Source organism: Chiloscyllium plagiosum, chromosome 11, assembly GCF_004010195.1.
Source record: "Chiloscyllium plagiosum isolate BGI_BamShark_2017 chromosome 11, ASM401019v2, whole genome shotgun sequence".
Classification (NCBI taxonomy): domain Eukaryota; kingdom Metazoa; phylum Chordata; class Chondrichthyes; order Orectolobiformes; family Hemiscylliidae; genus Chiloscyllium; species Chiloscyllium plagiosum.
The window spans coordinates 56,208,056-56,226,939 of NC_057720.1; the positions used below are offsets into that span (position 1 = coordinate 56,208,056).

Here is an 18,884-nt window from a genome sequence, read left to right on the forward strand (position 1 = left end):
GGAGGCTGAGGGGTGACCTTATAGAGCTTTACAAAATTATGAGGGGCATGGATAGGATAAATAGACAAAGTCTTTTCCCTGGGATCAGGGATTCCAGAACTAGAGGGCATAGGTTTAGGGTGAGAGGGGAAAGATATAAAAGAGACCTAAGGGGCAACTTTTTCATGCAGAGAGTGTTATGTGTATGGAATGAGCTGCCAGAGGATGTGGTGGAGGCTGGTACAATTGCAACAAGTGAGAGGCATTTGGACAGGTATATGTATAGGAATGGTTTGGAGGGATATGGGCCAGGTGCTGGCAGGTGGGATTAGATTGGGTTGGGATATCTGGTTGGCGTGGACAGGTTGGACTGAAGGGTCTGTTTCTATGCTGTACATCTCTATGACTCTAATCAGGAATGGGATCTCTAGCGAGTTAATACCCAGTTTAGAATGTTAACTCCAGAAGAATTACCAGAAAAGTTAAAGTTCTTGTGGAAACATTATTTGCTAAGCAGAGAGTTAACAGAGAATTCATTGCAGGTATGTTTGGACAGTGATTGTACAGGAAAAGAAGAGAATGAGTTAACTGGTAATAGGCAGAGTGTATGGAGGAGTGACTGACAAAAGATGCAGAGTGTGGAGAAATGATCAAGGTTGTGCGTTTGAGCACTGTTGCCTGCAAGTTCTTTCCAAAGATTTTGTGAAGGAATTACCAAGCTGAGATATTCAATCAAGTCTGGGGACCAAATTCTCAATAAATCTGTCATACGGAATCAATGGAAAAACAGAAATAACATCTTACCATGCAGCAGGTGGAAGTACAGCCTGTACTTTTGCCACTCCTCCATCTACAGGAGTGAGGAACTGGACATTATTGAGAGCGACAGGTGTAACCATTGCCTCGGCATTATACTTATAATCTATTCGAAGATCAGTGCTGGTGGGTTCACAGCGCCAGCTCACTGCTAGGTTCAATGGTGTGGACTGAATACCCTGTGAAGAGACCTTCAGAAAAGGATGATGATTATTAATTCTGCGTGACCTTCATTTTTAATGAAATAACCTTTCAAATATTCTTCCCCTTTACTCCTGAAGGTGTGCTGCTAGAATTTGGTTGCATAGTTGACCTTTCACTGAAATAACTGTTTCTCATAAGAGGTTGAACAGTAAAAGAAAAGACATAGGGCCATTTGACTCGGAACATTAGCTACCATTCACTTTCTAGTCACAGTCAGGTGATTGGAATCGGGACCACAAGCAATGGTTGATATTTATCTGTATCCAAATATTTAAAGCTAACTTCTAATTTTACAAAGGGGTCTTCAATCAATGAGTAGTCTCATGCATGTGCTTCCTTCAGGCATGGACTCTAGTGGGTTTTGTTTCTGCATTTATTACATGGGGTGGGCAATGCATTTCTAACATGCATAGTGCACCTTTAGATGCTTACATTCCTTTGTGTTTCTGAGAAAATGGTCACATTGCACCAAAATTCTACACTATGACATATTTTGTATATTAAAGTGACATAATTTATCATGTGCACTGAGAGACAATTGAGGTTAATTTTGACTTTGATGATAGTATAAAACATTCAAAATTCATAGACCCATTACACATCTCTGCTACCTCCAGTTATAATAAGGATGTATATCTCCTGAATGTGCTTGTTGCATATGCAGAAGGACAATCAAGTCACACAATATTCATCACTCAATGCATCCTGCAGTAACATTGTTTCAATAGGTGATCTGCTAAAATTGACTAATTAGGAGATAGAGTTTGAGACAATGAGACTGTTTGAGGGACAGCTCCACAGATATGAAAAATATGAAACTTTGCTGTTAGTGTTTTCTGGATGTAGGTTTGCTCGCTGAGCTAGAAGGTTCATTTTCACATGTTTCATCACCATACTAGGTAACATCTTCAGTGGGCCTCCGGACGAAGCAGTGCTGATGATTCCTGCTTTCTATTTATATGTTTGGGTTTCTTTTGGGTGGGTGATGTCATCTCCTGTTCTTTTTCTCAGTGGGTGGTAAATGGGCTCCAACTCAATGAGGTTGTTGATAAAGTTCCAGTTGGAATGCCTTGCTTCTAGGAATTCTCGTGCATGTCTTTTTTGGACTTGTCCTAGGATGGACGTGTTGTCCCAATCGAAGTGGTGTCCTTCCTTATCTGCATGTACGGACACTAGTGAGAGAGGGTCATGTCATTTTGTGGCTAGTTGATGTTCTTGTATCCTGGTGGCTGGTTTTCTGCCTGTTTGTCCAATGTAGTGTTTGTTACAGTTCTTGCATGGTATTTTGTAAATTACATTAGTTTTGTTTGTTGTCTGTATAAGGTTCATTCTTTCAAGTTCATTTGCTGCTGTTTTAGGGTTTGTGGGCTACCATTATGCCAAGGGCATATTTAAGCTAAGAATTATAATGGAGTTGAAGTAAGCCAGTTGGCCTATCGTGTCTGCTCTGCCATTCAATGAGATCAGTTCATCCGATCATCCTCCACTCCAGTTTCCTCCTTTTTCCTTATAATCTTTGATTCCACGCTGAGGTATGCTTCTCTCACTTTTGCATTGTGTAGAAATGTTATTTGTATTATAGAGGCAAGGACAACATCGAGAGCAGGAGAGTAGTTATGGCTTCCGGTACTGGACTGATATTCCAATGATTTGGAGATATGGCAGCTGACAAATTTAAATTCATACAATTAAATAAATCTGAAATGAAAAAACTTAGTAGTGATGATCATTAAATTGCCAGATTGTTATAAAAATCAATCTTTCTTTTCTTTATAGAATCCATACAGTGGGGAAACAGGCTCTTCGGCACAGACTACAAAAGAAAATCACAAGTTGGATACTCTGTGGTTAGTGACTCAATTCTCAAAAGCCTTTGTACCATCAAAAGGCAGAAGTCAGGAGTGTGATGAAGTACTCTTCACTTGCCTGAATGTGTGTCGTTCCAACTATACACTGCTCACCACCATCCAGGTTTAGACAGTCCACCTGATTGGTAACCCATTCATCTTGAGCATTCACTTCCTCAACTAATTGATATACTTCATTGCAGGGTGTACAGAATTTTGTATGGTGTACAAAATTCTACACAATTGTAGCAAATTGTCAAAGTTTCTTCAACAGTACATTCTGAATCTATGATCTATTTGATCAACAGCTTGGAAATGTGTCACTGTCCCTTTAATATCACTGGGTAAAAATCCTGGAACTCCCTTCCTAACCACTGCAGGAGTACCATCACCACAAGGATTGCAGCAGTTCAAGAATACAGCTTATCACTAAACTCTCCAAGACAGTCAGGGATAGGTAATAAATGCTGGTCTTTCTAGACAAGTTACATCCCATGAATAACTGGAAAAATGCAGACTTCCCTCTGATCTTTCATTTTTTGGCTTCCTGCATTGTTTTAATGAAGTTCAAAGAGAGTTTGAGAAACAACTTCTCAGCATTCAATGTGGTGTTGTACAGCTCTCTAGATTTGAGATCGAGTCCAACCTTGCAAGTCATAACCTCTGCACCATTTTCACAGATGGATGTACCCGATGAATATTCCAAATATTTCCAATTACCATTCTTCTGGATCCATTTTTTTTGTTTGTTTGTTTGTTGAATTTATCTTCTTTCTTCTTGGACAGTCATCTTATTTATCATTTCATCTCTCCTGTCTTTAATTCTACCACATACCTTCATTTTTTTGTTGTCCGCACATTCTAACCCTTTTCTTGCCTCTGTACTTGTTCATAACTGGTTACTAAAGATTTCCAGTTTGGCCATAACATATTCAACCTGAAATATCATTTGTTTTTCTCTTCATAGATGCTCCAACAGCTGCTGGCTGTTTCCAGCATTTTCTGTTTTTAATTCAAATTTCCAGCTTCTGCAGTATTTTTGCTTTTGCATATCAAGCAAGTGCTTAGAAGGGATAATATTTCAATCACCATTCGTTTGAGCGAATTGTGACTATATTGCACAAGGCAGAATATAAATGCTGGTCTTATATTAGGGTCATCATTTTAAGTGTCAATGAATTTCACCAGCACCCTACTTCAGTCGAATTTAACAGAACACAGTTTAAGAAATGCATCACTGGTTTGTAATGTGAAAGCCTGAAATCCACATACCTGATACTTTAGCATATCCACATTATAATATGTGGCTGATGGTTTCTGTTCAGCCACTTTCTTTAAATGAATCATTAGATTTGGCATGTTTACCCAGAATTCTCTTGTATTGGCATCACCTTGCGAAGTGTTACTAGACAAGAGAAAAAAAATTGTAAGCCATCAGGTTTTGCCAAAATTAAATGGGGAAAGAAAACAAAGTGCTGATAGTTACTAACTGATTGATAAACCATAAAGATATATGGCAGTCTATTGATAGGTTTGGTATAAATCTTTCTTCAGAACTGGTCTGAAAGCTAAAAGGCATTGTTAGTAAGGGTGGGAAAAAAGTAGAGAGGAAAGAGAAGGGAGAAGAGCATAAATAACAGATAGACCATTACAAGAAGGGAATAAATGGCCAGACTGATTTTACATTGTTTGTCCTTCAGACTGGCAGTAGTTTGAGGAAAGTTTGATCTCTTAGACTTTTTGAGCTTGTGCACTGTGATGCCGACATAACAATTAATGATTAGATTAGATTAGATTCCCTACAGTATGGAAACAGGCTCTTCGGCCCAACCAGTCCACACCGACCCTCCGAAGAGTAACCCACCGACCCATTTTCCCTCTGACCAATGCACCTAACACTACTGGCAATTTAGGATGGCCAATTCGCCTGACCTGCACATCTTTGGACTGTGGGAGGAAATCGGTGCACCCGGAGGAAACACACGCAGACACGGGGAGAATGTGTAAATTCCACACAGTCACCAGAGCCTGGAATCAATCCTGGGACCCTGGTGCTGTGTGGCAGCAGTGCTAACCCTGAGCCACCGTGCCACCCCTGAATCCAGAAACAAAGTAGCAGGATTGTTATGAGTAGCTTTATTACTATAATAGTTGTGACCATTTGCAGTATTACATTGTAATGAATTGAAGAATGCATTGTTTTATAACACAGGTTCTTTAGGCTCCACAGCAATTCCCTCTTGCTCCTAATTAAAGCAGTAATATCACATCCATTTGCGATGTGAATTCTTATTTTCTAATTTAAGAAGGTATTTCTTCCTCACCACCTCTGTCTTAACAACCAACAACAGGCTCTTTCACCTCATAAAACAAGGTTTCTCTACTACACTTTTCTTGCTGTTTTATGTCCAAATAACTTCCACCCGTTGTGATACTTGGCAGAGAGCCAAAGACAGTCTCTCTAATTTGCAAGAACCATGTTCATTTCTTTCTTACCCCTTTTCTGCCAAAGAGACCATCTACCTTTCACTCTCTTCCTCCAACTAGTCTCTGTCCGTCTTTTCAATATTCTCCACACCAAATACTTACATAGCATTGAAAATTCACTCATCAGAAATAAATTCCATGACTATGTTATCAGTTGTCATTGGGCAGGGCTGCATTTTGTTCTTTTAAAGAGAGGAACAGTTTCAGGCTGATGCTGATTAAAGGTCACAGACCTGAAATGTTACAGATGCTGCTAGACCTGCAGATTACAGCGTATTGAAATGATGGAAAATCATTGTTTTGTTTTGTGGAATAATTTATCAATGAAGACATTACAGTCAAAATGATACAAACAAAAAATTCAAGAGGAAGCTACACTGCTTTTTTGGAGAGAGAAATTGGAAAAATTAACATGTTTAAAGAACGGCTAGTGGAATTAATTTGTTAAAAAAAGTGTTGTCTTGTAGACTTTGCCTTAAAGATACTCATCTCTAAGTATCCTATTGAAACTGGCATGAATACCCCGAGATCTAGGTAGATGTGATTGAAGATAATGTGGGACCCAGTTAGACTATATCGTGGTTCCTTACTGACTATCCAAATTTCCAGTGCATTTGTCAATCTGCATAATTAAGTGAATGGAAACACACCATTCAGTATATTCTCCATATTTACAAGCCTCCATAATACATTCAAATATGAGAGGACATATGATATCACATCAGTGAGAGAAACACACAAGATATATTTCCTTTTATTTGTGTCTTGGTGATGCTGTTCACAAAGGATTCTGCGATTGATGTGCAGAAGTTGGCCAATTTAAAAAAAAGACTTGGGGGGGAGGGGGGAAGGCTACCGTTAGTTTTCTCTTCCAAAACTGACAGCGCAACATAGCTGACCCTCTGATTTTGCACCAACTTTCCATTTGCACTCTTAAGCTGAGATATCCAGTAAATGAAGTTTTTATCTTTCACCACAGTGAACCACTGACCAACTTCAGAAGTCACTCTGTGATAGAAAGCTCAAATAAACTTTAACTTTGAAACTTTGCTTAAAGCAATTAAAACAATTTCTGCTGTCTGGATTATTGTTCCTAAGGGAGAGTGCTGATTTGGGAAAGCTCCTTGCTCAGTAGATCTGCCTAACAGAAAGATCCAAGGATTGCCCAAATTTCCTGCTGGAGGAGGAATAGGTAGGAGATGGGAGAGAGTGAATGCTGGGTTGAGAACTGCTGTTCCTGGAAATGGTTTGGAAGTAGCTACAGGGAGTGGCCCCTGTGTTGAGACAAATCTGTTTGGATAGCTCACCTTGGTGCTGTGTGACTTGATCTTGATCGTTGTTACCATTCATCATCCACCCCTCACTCACCAACTCCCCATGCCCCATCCATATCAATGTATTTACCACATAGACCCTCATACCCCCAAGCTAACCTATGCCTCTCTGTCCCCTGCCCCAGATCCTTACAATCCTTATGCTGACTTAGTGTCAATTTAGAGTGTCCGAAGAGCAGGAAAATCAATGTTTCGGGCTAGAGCCCTTCACCAGGTAGGAGGCTGGCAACCTTGGGGGTGGAGAGATAAATGGGGGGCTGGGGCTAGGGAGAAGGTAGCTGAGAATGCAATTAGAGGATGGAGATGGGGGTAATGGTGATAGATCGGAGAGTAGGGTGGAGCGGATAGGTGGGAAGGAAGATAGGACAGGCATGAGGGTGGTGCTGAGCTGGAAGGTTGGAACTGGGGTAAGGTGGGAGGAGGGTTAAATGAGGAAACTGGTGAAGTCCACATTAATGCTCTAGGGTTAAAGGATCCTGAGGTGGAAGATAAGGTGTTCTTCCTCCAGGCATCAGGTGGTGAGGGAGTGGTGATGGAGGCAGCCCAGGACCTGCATGTCCTTGGCAGAGTGGAAGTGGGAGTTGAAATATTTGACCACGGGGTGGTGGGGTTGATTGGTGCTGATGTTTCCTCATTTCCCCTCCTCCCACCCTACCTAGTTCCAACCTTCCAGCTCAGCACCGCCCTCATGACCTGCCTCACCTGTCAATCTTCCTTCCTACCTATCCGCTCCATCCTCCTCACCGGGCTATCACATTTACCCCCACCTCCATCCACCAACTGCACTCTCAGCTACCTTCTCTCCAGCCCCATCCCCCCTCCCAAGGCTCCCAGCCTCATTTCCGAAGGGCTCTGGTCCAAAACATAGATTTTCCTGTTCCTCGGATGCTGCCTGACCTGCTGTGTTTTTCCAACAACACACTCTGAACTCTGATCTCCAGCATCTGCAGACCTCACTGTCTCTTTAGTGTCAATTTATGTTAACCCATGTCCCACACTTTGTCCTCCATGCCAACTGACACAATACCCACCATCAGTAGGGTTTTGGACCTGTGCTGAGAGGAAAGAAAATAGGTTTATAAGAATCTATTACATGCTTCACTATATCAAAACATTTCACGGAGAAGATCACATTTCGATACATTTAAATCTCTCCAAGTGCTTTATCCCTTATATTAAAAAAACCCCTTATAATCATAGCATAACATCAAAGACATCTAATTCCTTAACAGACTCTTGAAGCTATCAATCTAACTATGAAATGACAGCCCTTCCATCCCCCACTATGATTAGGATAGATTGTGGAAGCAGTCAAAGAGTAATACAATAATAATGCAATGACGGCAATCCTCAGGTTTATATGCACAACACCACCAACTCCCCTGCCCCGGCACCCCCCCCCCCACCCACTCCAATACCTTTTCAACCCAGAGACACAGCAGGTTAGTTTTTTGTTCAGAATATAGATATCAGGCAATTTAAATAACTTGGCAGTTTAACAGATCTTATCCACCTCTTTACATACATTCATGTCTACACTTACACATCCAAAAGTCACAAACTGCAGGAACGGGGTCTCTTTGACAAAAGGTCTTGCTGGGTTTGGATTTCCTTGTGAATCACCTCATGCCCCTTCCCCTTATGAATATAAGATTGGTTGGAAACTGGAACAAGACTTTTTAATCTGGGGTCCCTGTTGTAATGAATGGAGTCTGTGCAACTCCTTGAAAATCTGAACAATCTTGTTTGAGTAGAATAGTATTTATTCTGACTTATGTAAAAATTTATTTACTGTTGTTAAAAGATTCCATTGTGTAAAGTGGCAGCAATTCTGAACTGATTTTCCTACCTGTTTATTTGAAGACATTAGCTCATTATAGGCTATGTTAGGCTTCAGCTGGCTCAAACAAAACAGGTATTAAGAATAAGAACAAACCTAAATACTAGCCTTATGGGATATCACTAATCGTTTACATCAAGCATCGCTGAATAGTGAAGAGGATCTGGAAGCCTGATTGGTGAATTGTTTCACCTCTGGGATACAGAGATCAAATGTAGCATCATTTACAATGAGTTCATTCAACAATTTATTGGGTGAACACTTTATTTCCTTTGTCTCCTTGGCCCTGTTTCACATTTGTCAAAGCATAGAACCATTTGAGGAATGTTCACAGTGCAGTAGCAAGAATAATAGCAAGACCTCCTGTACAAATAGTTTCTGTTACTGGTCTACATGGATCAGCTGCACTTTTCTCTCTTGGCTAGTGTTGTACTGAAATTACCTGCAGAGAAGTTGTGGGTTTGGCAGGATGTGTTCCAACCTGCTGCAGTTTGTTATGCAGAATGTGAGAATTGCAGGGCACTGGTTATTGGCAAAATGCCTGGTGATGCCAGCTGGAAATGATAAAACCATTTCTCCTGTAATTTTCACAATACACCTGTTAAGAAAGAAAAAGATGGATGTCAACACAAGTCTAAAAAGGTGAGTAATAAAACCCTGAAATGCTGGAAAAACTCATCAGGTCTATGCAGGGAGAAACAGAGTTAACGTTTCAAGTCCAATGACTTTTTGTCAGAACTGAAGAGAGAACTGGAAAAGTGATGGGTATTACACCATGACAAAAGGAGAGTGAGCAAATGGAACAGAAGGGAAGGTTAGAGCATGAGCAAGATTACAGATCACAGCCATCGCAGAACAAAAGTAAAACATTAATAGTCATAAAGAAGATAAGCCTAGAGAAGGTGTTCATAGTAAATCGTTAATAGGTTTGCTGAAAACTAAACCAAGAAAACCAGATATTACAGGAAAGCAGGGAAAACAAAATGGAGGATAAGAGTTCACAGACTGAAATTATTGAGCTCAACGCTGAGCCAGATAAAACTGTAAAATTGAGATATTGTTACTTTAAAAAGGTTAGCAGGTGGAAGTCAGATTCTGTCCTGCCATTACCTTGCGCTTTCTAGGAAAAAAAAGGCTCTTGATAGTGATAAAACAATCTTGACTTCTTGAACAAAATTATTGAGACTCAAAGAATTCCAAGTAGATGGAGAGGAACTATTCTTATTGGCTGAACGGTCGAGAATCTGAAGACACCACTGGGTGACTGGCAATAATTGCATGATGATTATGTTTTTATTTAACAAGTGGTTAGAAACTAGAATGCATAAATGCGTGGTGAAGGCAGATTCAATAATGGCTTTCAAGCAGAATTTAATAAACACCTGAAGAGAAAACAAATGCAGGCTTATGGGGAAATGGCCGACAATTAAGACTGGATGAGTTGGTCTTGCAGAGACCCTGCAAAGACTTGACTGGCCTCCTTCTGTTCTGTAATCTTTGCAATATTCAAAGTTCAGTGAAGAATAAAAAATAAATACTATAATATGTAAAAGAACAAATCCAATTGCCACAAAGTGCACTTCAAGGGAATTGCTTCTGCAGAAAAGAAGAAAGATAGAAGGACAAGCCATTCAATCCTGCACCGAAGGCACAATATCCTCTTTAGTATGAACTCTACCACACACATGTATTTCCTGAAGTATGGTGGAAACAACATTATTGATTCATGAGAACTGGACTCAAGATCAGTCTCATAGTGGGTCGTGTGGCAGCAGTAATGTTCCTGTCTTTGGACTAGAAGCACCAGATTCAAAACCCAACTGCCTCATATGTGTTACATCATGTCTGAGCAAGTTGATTAAAAATAATATGAAGAGCAGTCTCGGGTCCTGCTTCCCAACTAAAGTGTTTATCTGGTGTAAACTACCACCAATCCTATCTTTTCACACTCCAAGAGATTCAGCTGTTGTTTACAGCCTCTGGTCATACATTCTGACTTCTGATTGGTTAAACAATTGTTACAGATAGATTTCCAAATCCAATCAGATGAACTGATTTTATGACTTAAAAGCTGACACAGGGATGGAAATGCTGACTGTCAGATTGAAGCACTGATGATTGGCATAAATGAATAGAAAGGGACATTACACCCAACTAAAATGATAAGAGAACAAGAGTTAGTTTTAAAGAAATAAGGCATCAATTTTGTTAGGTTTTTTTGATTTTCTGTTATGAAATGTTACATTTATTAAAGATTGAAAGTTCATTGCAGAATGTCTATCATTATTATTACAAAGGCCTTGAGCCTTTTACTCACTTGCTTGGGTCTGCTCCCTTGAAGTAAGCATTGACGGTTTCTGTAAAGGCTGCGGCAACAGGGAGTGTATCCTGTGCACCCATGGTCAAGGGGCTGGGACCTCGGGAAGCCCCTGAAATAGAAAGAGATGCACTTAACCCTTTAGTTCACTGGACTTATTCCAACAAACTATCCATTCACTTAAACATGGCAGTAAAATAAGCAGAGCAAAAATAGAAGGTCAGCAGATGAATAAATTTGTTTGATATGGCTTAAATCATGCAGGAGTATATAAAATAAGGCAAAATAAAACAAATGATTAGTGAAAATACATGTGAAATAAAATGATGGATTATTTCTTTGTACACACTTTCTGTAAAACCCTTAAACATCCTGTGGGATAAACTTTACAGTCTCTGCAGAAAAAATGGATTGCAAATTAGTTATGCAGACTGAATAAACCCTTTGATGATGTCATTGTGTAAAAGCAGAATTCATATCCAACACCTAAATACTTAATATATTTTCACTCCTCCTTTCTGGAGGGTACTGGCTTATTGTAGGGTAAACATCTGCTGGCACCAAACACATTCTGGTATCTCCTGGAAGTGATGATTTCTGATGTTGAAGCCAAGAGAGAGGCCATCTCCATTTGTCCTTATGGAATGCTTCTGCCCAAATGCTTTTCAACAGAGGTCAGTAGACAGAAATAGGATGTGACTAATTGTTACCTTCCCTAACTTAGAGGCCAATGTGTACTTTCATAGTAGGCTGAGCTAATACAACAGAGCACCAATCAGAGCAGAACTTGGGACTACCTTGTCCTATCAGAGTTCCATGCTAGCCAGTCTATTTAACTTAAGAGGCATCAGAGACTCAGTAAAGTTTTGGTTTTCTTGATCTACAAATTATGGAACATAGATGAGCTAGTGATACTAATATTTTTGCAGAGTGTTCCAGTAGCCTGCTGTTTACTTGCTCAAAACACATTGTACCAAGTTAGTTATAAAGGCTACACAACAGGTCTAGTAATTTATTAAATCTGTCAGAACTTAGGAATATTTTGTGATTAATGTACTTCAGAGAAGTGACACCATCATTGCTATTTGGTTTGCTTACATCCGATCCCAGTTCTACATGAGTTGATTGGCTCAATCTCCTTGGGCACCAAGGATGAAAAATGGAGTACTGCATTGCCAGTATCATCTACAATCCAATAGTAAATTTAAAACAATATCAGGATAATTGCAGCAATCTTGGGAGCTTATGAGGACTTGCTGAGCAAATGTAACACAGCTAACAAGAATAGGAAAGCTTGGATTAAACTCTTGTGTTGTGCAGTGTTAATAAAATTATTAGCTCAGCTCTTATTCCTGATTATTATCCGATAATTTCTGCTGAAAAGCACTGAAAGAAGGATGCATTGTATAATTGAAAAGACAGCTGGCATATATGCTGTAACATATACAGTGTACTCTTGAGTGATGTATTGGAAAGCTGCCCAGTGTTTTGGAACTGGACTACTTGCTTTCTGAGAATGTGTGGTGTGGAGTGGGATTAAGGGATTGAGAAGCAAACTGAAGTCCCAGGTAAAAATGTCCAATTATAACCTCTCATGATGTCGAGCTGAATGAAACTTTTTATGTTAGAAAATTGGTATACCTGTTTACTTTCAATTAGAGATCATTTCAGTAGATCTTCATCCTTTTGAGAAAACACTTCAACTGTTTATTTCTCTTTGTTTTACATAGAAAGAGTGATAACTACCTCTAATGTGAAACTCAACTTTGATATTACTGATCAATCTGCAAGATTCAATTACCATTAGGTCACTCTCTATCACTTTCATTATCCAGCCTTTCATTACCTGTGATACCATCCTTTATAACTTTCCACTTTTTGAATCCGTAACATTTCTTATCATAAACTTAAAATTCCAAAATAAAACCATTCATTTTACCACTTTTTGATATATCTTCTACCCTTCTTAACCTTGGCAGGAGTATGGCCTAGAGGTATTGACTTTTTAGGAAATCTTTTATGTACAAATTATGCAAATTATACATAGGTTTTGTCATGGATCAGAACCAGGGCAAACTAGCCACTTCTAATGGCAATGGTTCAAAGTACAAAATTGTTTTCAAAGTTTTGCTGACTTTCTGGGCAAAGAATTCTTCTGACTCTGTCAGCTTTCTTGAGAGTTTATTAATATTCATTCAGCTGGAGGCTGCTGGAGACGGAGATGCCTCAACATATTATTTACAGTCATTACTTCCATATTTAGTCAGGGACTGAAGTCAACTAATTCTATAATCAGGAATAAAATAAGACACCCTCATATAGTGTAAAACAACACCTCCCCACTATCTCTTTCTGGAGATATCATTCAAAAAGTGATGTATTGCGATAGATAGGAGTAGCTGACCATAGCAATGGCATTCCCATTGTCCCTACAGGTGGTGATGACACAAAAGAAGCAGAATATTAAAGAATCTTGTTCATAGGACACTAACACGACTATAAATTGAGCCCAGCAAGTGTATTCCAAACTATAGTATGTAAGTAAGTCATAAAATCCTTACAGTGTGAAAGCAGGCCATTCAACCCATCGAGTACACACCCTCCACCTGAAAAGCAGTCCCCCCAGACCCGGTCCCTATCCTATTCCTGTAACCCTGCATTTCCCATGGCTAATCCACCTAGCCTGCATATCTTTGAACTGAGAGGAAACTGAAGCACCTGGAGGAAACCCACGCAGACATGGGGAGAATGTGCAAACTCCACACAATCAGTTGCCCAAGGTTGGAAACAAACCTGGATCTTTGGCGCTGTGAGGCAGCAGTGCTAACCACTGAGCCATCATGCCACCTAAATCTGATATCTGGATAATAACCACAGGCAAGGTAGTGTTCGAGGCCTTCCATTTTGTTTGCAAATACAGGGTGAATGCAACTCAGTGAGCTTACTCATTCCGTGTTCAGTTACTTCAACTGGAAAATCAGATAGTGGTTTTGGGTAAGGACTTGGATTCAGTGACCTGCATGCTTAATTACTTGCTAACACTCCTTTCCTGAACCTATGCAAAGAAATGTCACTTAGCTAAGGTATCGGTGAGAGGCTAGTGCTCAGGAACCATATCTAAGAAACAATCGTATTCTTTGGAAGGTGAGTAGAGAAATATAGCTGTATAGTTTTTAAACATGACTCTGGGCCTTTTTTGAGAGAAGATTTCTGCTCATCAGTTTAAATGATGCAGTTTTTTTTCTAATCTGATATCCCACATTCATTCTAGCAAGTAAAAAATGTCACCAGCATTCCAAATATACTAAACAATAACATCTGGAGTCATTGAATTAGTTTAGCTATCACAGAAACACAGAATTATTACACTTCACAAAGAGGCCATTTAACCTGTTGTGCCCATTGTTCTATCACCGAGTGCCAATCTCCTGCCTTGCCTTTTATCACTGCACACCCATTCTATTCAAATAAAAATCCTCTTGAATGCACCACCTGAATCTGCCTCCACCACATTTTCCAGGTAGTGCTTTCTACACCCTAAGTATTCGACGTGAGAAAAAGCTTTGTTTTACATCACCCCTGCTCACTTTAAAACAATGCACTCCCTTTTTCTTTCACAAGTGGGAACATCTTCTCCCTATCTACTCTGTCAAGCCAGCTCATGACTTAGAAAACCTTTATTAAATTTGCTGTCAGCCCTCTTCTCTCCAAGGAGAACCACCCAAACTTCTTCAAGCTTCCTCATAGCTGAAGTTTCTCCTTCCTGAATCCATTCCGCACTCTCTCCAATCAGTCACATCTTTCCCACAATGTGGTGCCCAGAATTCTGCATAATACTCCAGTTGAGGTCTAACAAATGTAGTGTACAAGTTCAACATCAGCTCCTTACTCTTGTACTCTGTACCCCTGTTAATAAAGCCAAGAACACATTTTCCTTATTAACTATTCTACCTGCTCTGTTACCTTCTACGATCAGTGTAGATGTGCACCCAGGTTTCTTTATTTGTGCATCCCCTTTACATTTGTACCCCCTATTTCGCCATCCAATGTTGTTCTGACCATTACCTGACACTTGTCTGTACTGACTCTCACCTGCCACCTACCTACCGACTCTTATCAATTTTCTTTGGGAGTTCCACACTGTCCTCCTCACAGTTTATAATCCTTCCAAATTTTCTGTTGTCTGTAAACTTAGAAATTGTCCTGTGCACACCAACATCCAGATCATTAATATATGTTAGGCAAAGCAAGGGTCCCAATACTGACCCCTGTGGAATTCCAGCCCAAAAAGATTGACCATTACTCTGTTTCCTATTACTCAACCAATTTTATATCCATATTGTTCTTGTCCCTTTTAGAGCATGACCTATGACATTACTCATAAGTGTATCACATTGATCAAATGCCATTTGGAAAGTGTATTTTGTGGTATCTGATCAATTCACCAGAACTTCCACAGTATCACTTGTTTCCAACAGAACCTATGAAAACTGTAAGCATGTAATATTAATTGCTATTTGACTCTAGTTAATATTTCATGCTTGTGACAAGAAAGAAAGCAAAATATTATGAAGTTTAAATACTGTATTTTTATAAAGTATTAGTGCTCAGAATATTACCTTTGTGATTTTTTAGATTACTTACAGTGTGGAAACAGGCCCTTCGGCCCAACAAGTCCACACCCACCCGCCGAAGTGCAACCCACCCATACCCCTACATTTACCCCTTTTAACCTAACACTACAGGCAATTTAGCATGGCCAATTCACCTGACCCGCACATTTTTGGATTGTGGGAGGAAACCGGAGCACCCGGAGGAAACCCACGCAGACACGGGGAGAATGTGCAAACTCCACACAGTCAGTCGCCTGAGTCGGGAATTGAACCCGGGTCTCAGGCGCTGTGAGGCAGCAGTGCTAACCACTGTGCCACCGTGCCGCCCATTTTGTTTAGTTTGTTTGTTTTATTTGTTTTAACCTGTACATTCTATAGTTACACATTTCATATTCTTACAAAATCTATTTAGAAAAGCAATCTACATATTAATAACTCAATGATTCTTGTCATGATAATCCCTGCAGCTTCTTTCACAAATCAAATATTAAATTCAGCAGGATTCAGCATAATGCTCAACGTATTAGCAAACAAATATTGTATTTTATTCTGTTCCAGTTAAGTCTTGAAAGTTCAGTCAATTGACTGAACACTGCAAAATAATACATGCTCCGCCAATGATTTAACTGATAAATAATCTGACCAATACAACATTGAGTCTGAATCTTCATGGTTTGTATGACTCAATCTTTGCTGTGCTCTGACTTACTTGATCTTAGATGGAGTGGGGGCTTGAGTGCAGTTTGTCTTCAGAAGATCAGAGTTAGAGAAAGGATCAAAAAAATAAGTCAGTCTAGTTTCCTATTTTTCAGTTACTGGAAAGTGGGTTTGTAGATTTATGTGGATTAGATGGACTCATCTATGATTGTATACTGCTACTAAATATACTCACTGAGACAAAGTTTAGGCTCTAGCACAATTAATGGCCACTTGAGTGAGGCACCAAAGACAATTACTATCCTTCATCAGAACTCCAGTATATGGTGAGAAACCAGACGTGGGAAAAATTTAGCAGCTTTTGGATATTTGCACAATAAGATTATGTTGCTATTAAAATAGCAAGTGAATTTTTAAAAAATAATGAATCCAGTATGTCTGACTAGTTTTCTGAGCACACATACCTCATGGAGTGTACACTGTGCGCACTGGAGAAAATCACAGATCCTGTCATGATTTACTGACCATCATGTAGGTGCCTGCGATTTCTTGATTTGGTGGATGAGTTTGCAGCATGGGTATGTGTAATGACATCATCATTGGGTCGAAGCAGGTCTATTTCATTAATAAAGTAGTTTCTGATTTGAAAGGCAGGAGGAGTGGAGAAATTTATTTTTAAAAAGAATATTGGTAAATTTAAATTGGCATGTTCTGCCACATAGGCTTTACTTTTAAAATAAACAGATGATAGCATTCATTCAATTGATAGATGTACCCGAAGAATAATTATTTGACTAACTAGTATCATGATTTATTGTGCTATAAGAACAGAATAAGTATTTCACAGAACAATATTGACAATGCAAGCTGTAAACAGTGCACAAACAGGAACATCATAAAAAGTACTGTGAACAGAACGGAAACATTATTAGCAAATGAAACTTAGGAATGGCTGACATACAGGAATAAAGGCAGCAAGGCCATAAAGGAAACAAAAATGAAATAAAAAAGCGATTTTAGGTAAATTGTACATTACTTACCATCAAAAGTTAAATAAAACTTTCCTCTATCAAACCATACCAAGGAGGGTTGATCATTCTCTGCATGGTTAGGAGATGAAGTGGGATAGGAGGAATGAAAGCAAGGAAGAGAGAAGGACACAATGTGAGTCACACATAAAGTCCATCACTCGTAACATAGGGGGAAGGCCGGATGCACAATCAAAACAATGGAACCGTCACTATGCAAAAAATAGTCTATAGTGTTACTGAATTGACAAGTTCGCCTCAATTTCATTCTGAGGATCTCAGCACAACTTTGATTGTGCAGCGACTGCAGTACCTGTGTTTGATCAGTTTGGTCAATTGTAGTAACATCAAAAAATACTTGAAATACTCAGGCAGAAAGTCATCAACCTGAAATCCTATTTATTTCTCTCCACAGATCCTGCTTGAATTTACAGAATTTACAGTGTAAATCTCTACAATGTACAATCTTCATGAAAGCTTGGAAAAACTTGAGTGAAGATAATGGTCATGGTTGTTGAAAAACCATGTTAAAAATTACTCTTTTTTTTTTAGTTTATCAGCAAGAAAACGTGTACCAAGGTTTTCAGAAACTCTTCATTTATATGAGCGCTTTGAACAGATTTCATCCAGTTCTTTCAGAAATAATTAGTTCAGAAGAAACTAAGTTTGAATCTAAGATTTCTTCTGAGCTCCTGCATGAACTTCAGTGCATTACCTAATCTACTATAAACTGTATTTTATGACAACATGAAGTTGAAAGAATGTGGAGACTGCTAAGTTTCTAAATTTAATTTCAGCCGGCATCATCTGAAGAAACATTGTGGTGATGTTGGAAAAGTGCTACAATGCGATGTATTTTCAATAGGAAGATGAAATAATGTGAATGATCGATGCAAACTTGGAAGACTATCAACCTTCAGTAAAATATTATAAATAATAATAGGCTATTGCATTTTTGACCATCTTGGTTATTGAGCAACAATAACAGAATGCCTAACTTCATCAGCTACACGTAGACTCCTTGCTAATAGTATTGGACCACTTAAGCAAAATGATTATCTCCACCACACTGACTTTTCAATGGCAGTTTGAACCAAACCCACTTGCTAGGAAATTCAAGAGTGCAACAGCAATTCAACACCCCATTCAATAAATATTAGGCTCCACTGAATTCAATGAAAAGTTAATTAGGCAGGGTATTTTCTTAATGTTATGCCAAATCCAACAGGTTTCCTAACATACGGATTAGCTTAAAATTACACCGTACATTTCTATTTCTATTGTGAATCAAAATCCAAATAAATTCATGCAATTCATCTTCCTGTTCTGACAAGGGGTTCAATACACTCGTGTGTAACAGTTTTTCATAGGTTCATATAACAAAATCTGGACGTAGGTCTCAGACTCCTCTTTAAAATCCCTCTCCAATAACTGATACTGCAAGCAGGGTACTGCACAGGTCCATTTTCAACTATGTGGTCCCTAATGGGGTGGGTTTGTTTGATATTACCACCCTTTAGATAGAGGACAAACCCCGTAGTCAATTCTGGCTGTACATTGTAGTACTGAAAGAACTAAGGGAGTTGTGCCATGAGTGATGGACAATTGATAGGCCCTAGTTCACCCTAGGGATCATCAAGAGACCCACAGTTCAACAGGGAGAAGACAGACCTTAGTTCATCTCAGGGACAGTAAAAAGCTCCACAGTTAGTCATAGAATCATCGAGATGTACAGCACGGAAACACCCCCCCCCCCCCCCCC

At 39.3% G+C, this 18,884-nt stretch overlaps 1 protein-coding gene across 10 annotated transcripts in view; it reads right to left on the bottom strand.

The window, feature by feature from the left end:
• Positions 1–18,884, bottom strand: part of sgip1a (SH3GL interacting endocytic adaptor 1a) — a 228,792-nt gene that overhangs the window by 12,692 nt on the left and 197,216 nt on the right. For 7 of the 10 annotated variants that reach the window (XM_043699419.1, XM_043699418.1, XM_043699417.1 and 4 more), the window contains 5 exons: positions 17,135–17,194; positions 10,825–10,936; positions 8,950–9,105; positions 4,119–4,251; positions 784–986 (listed from right to left, as the gene is read on the bottom strand). In XM_043699419.1, the coding sequence (XP_043555354.1) occupies positions 784–986; positions 4,119–4,251; positions 8,950–9,105; positions 10,825–10,936; positions 17,135–17,194 (664 nt within the window). The remainder of the gene's footprint in view (positions 1–783; positions 987–4,118; positions 4,252–8,949; positions 9,106–10,824; positions 10,937–17,134; positions 17,195–18,884) is intronic. The other 3 variants (XM_043699420.1, XM_043699421.1, XM_043699416.1) reach the window with 1 other exon arrangement.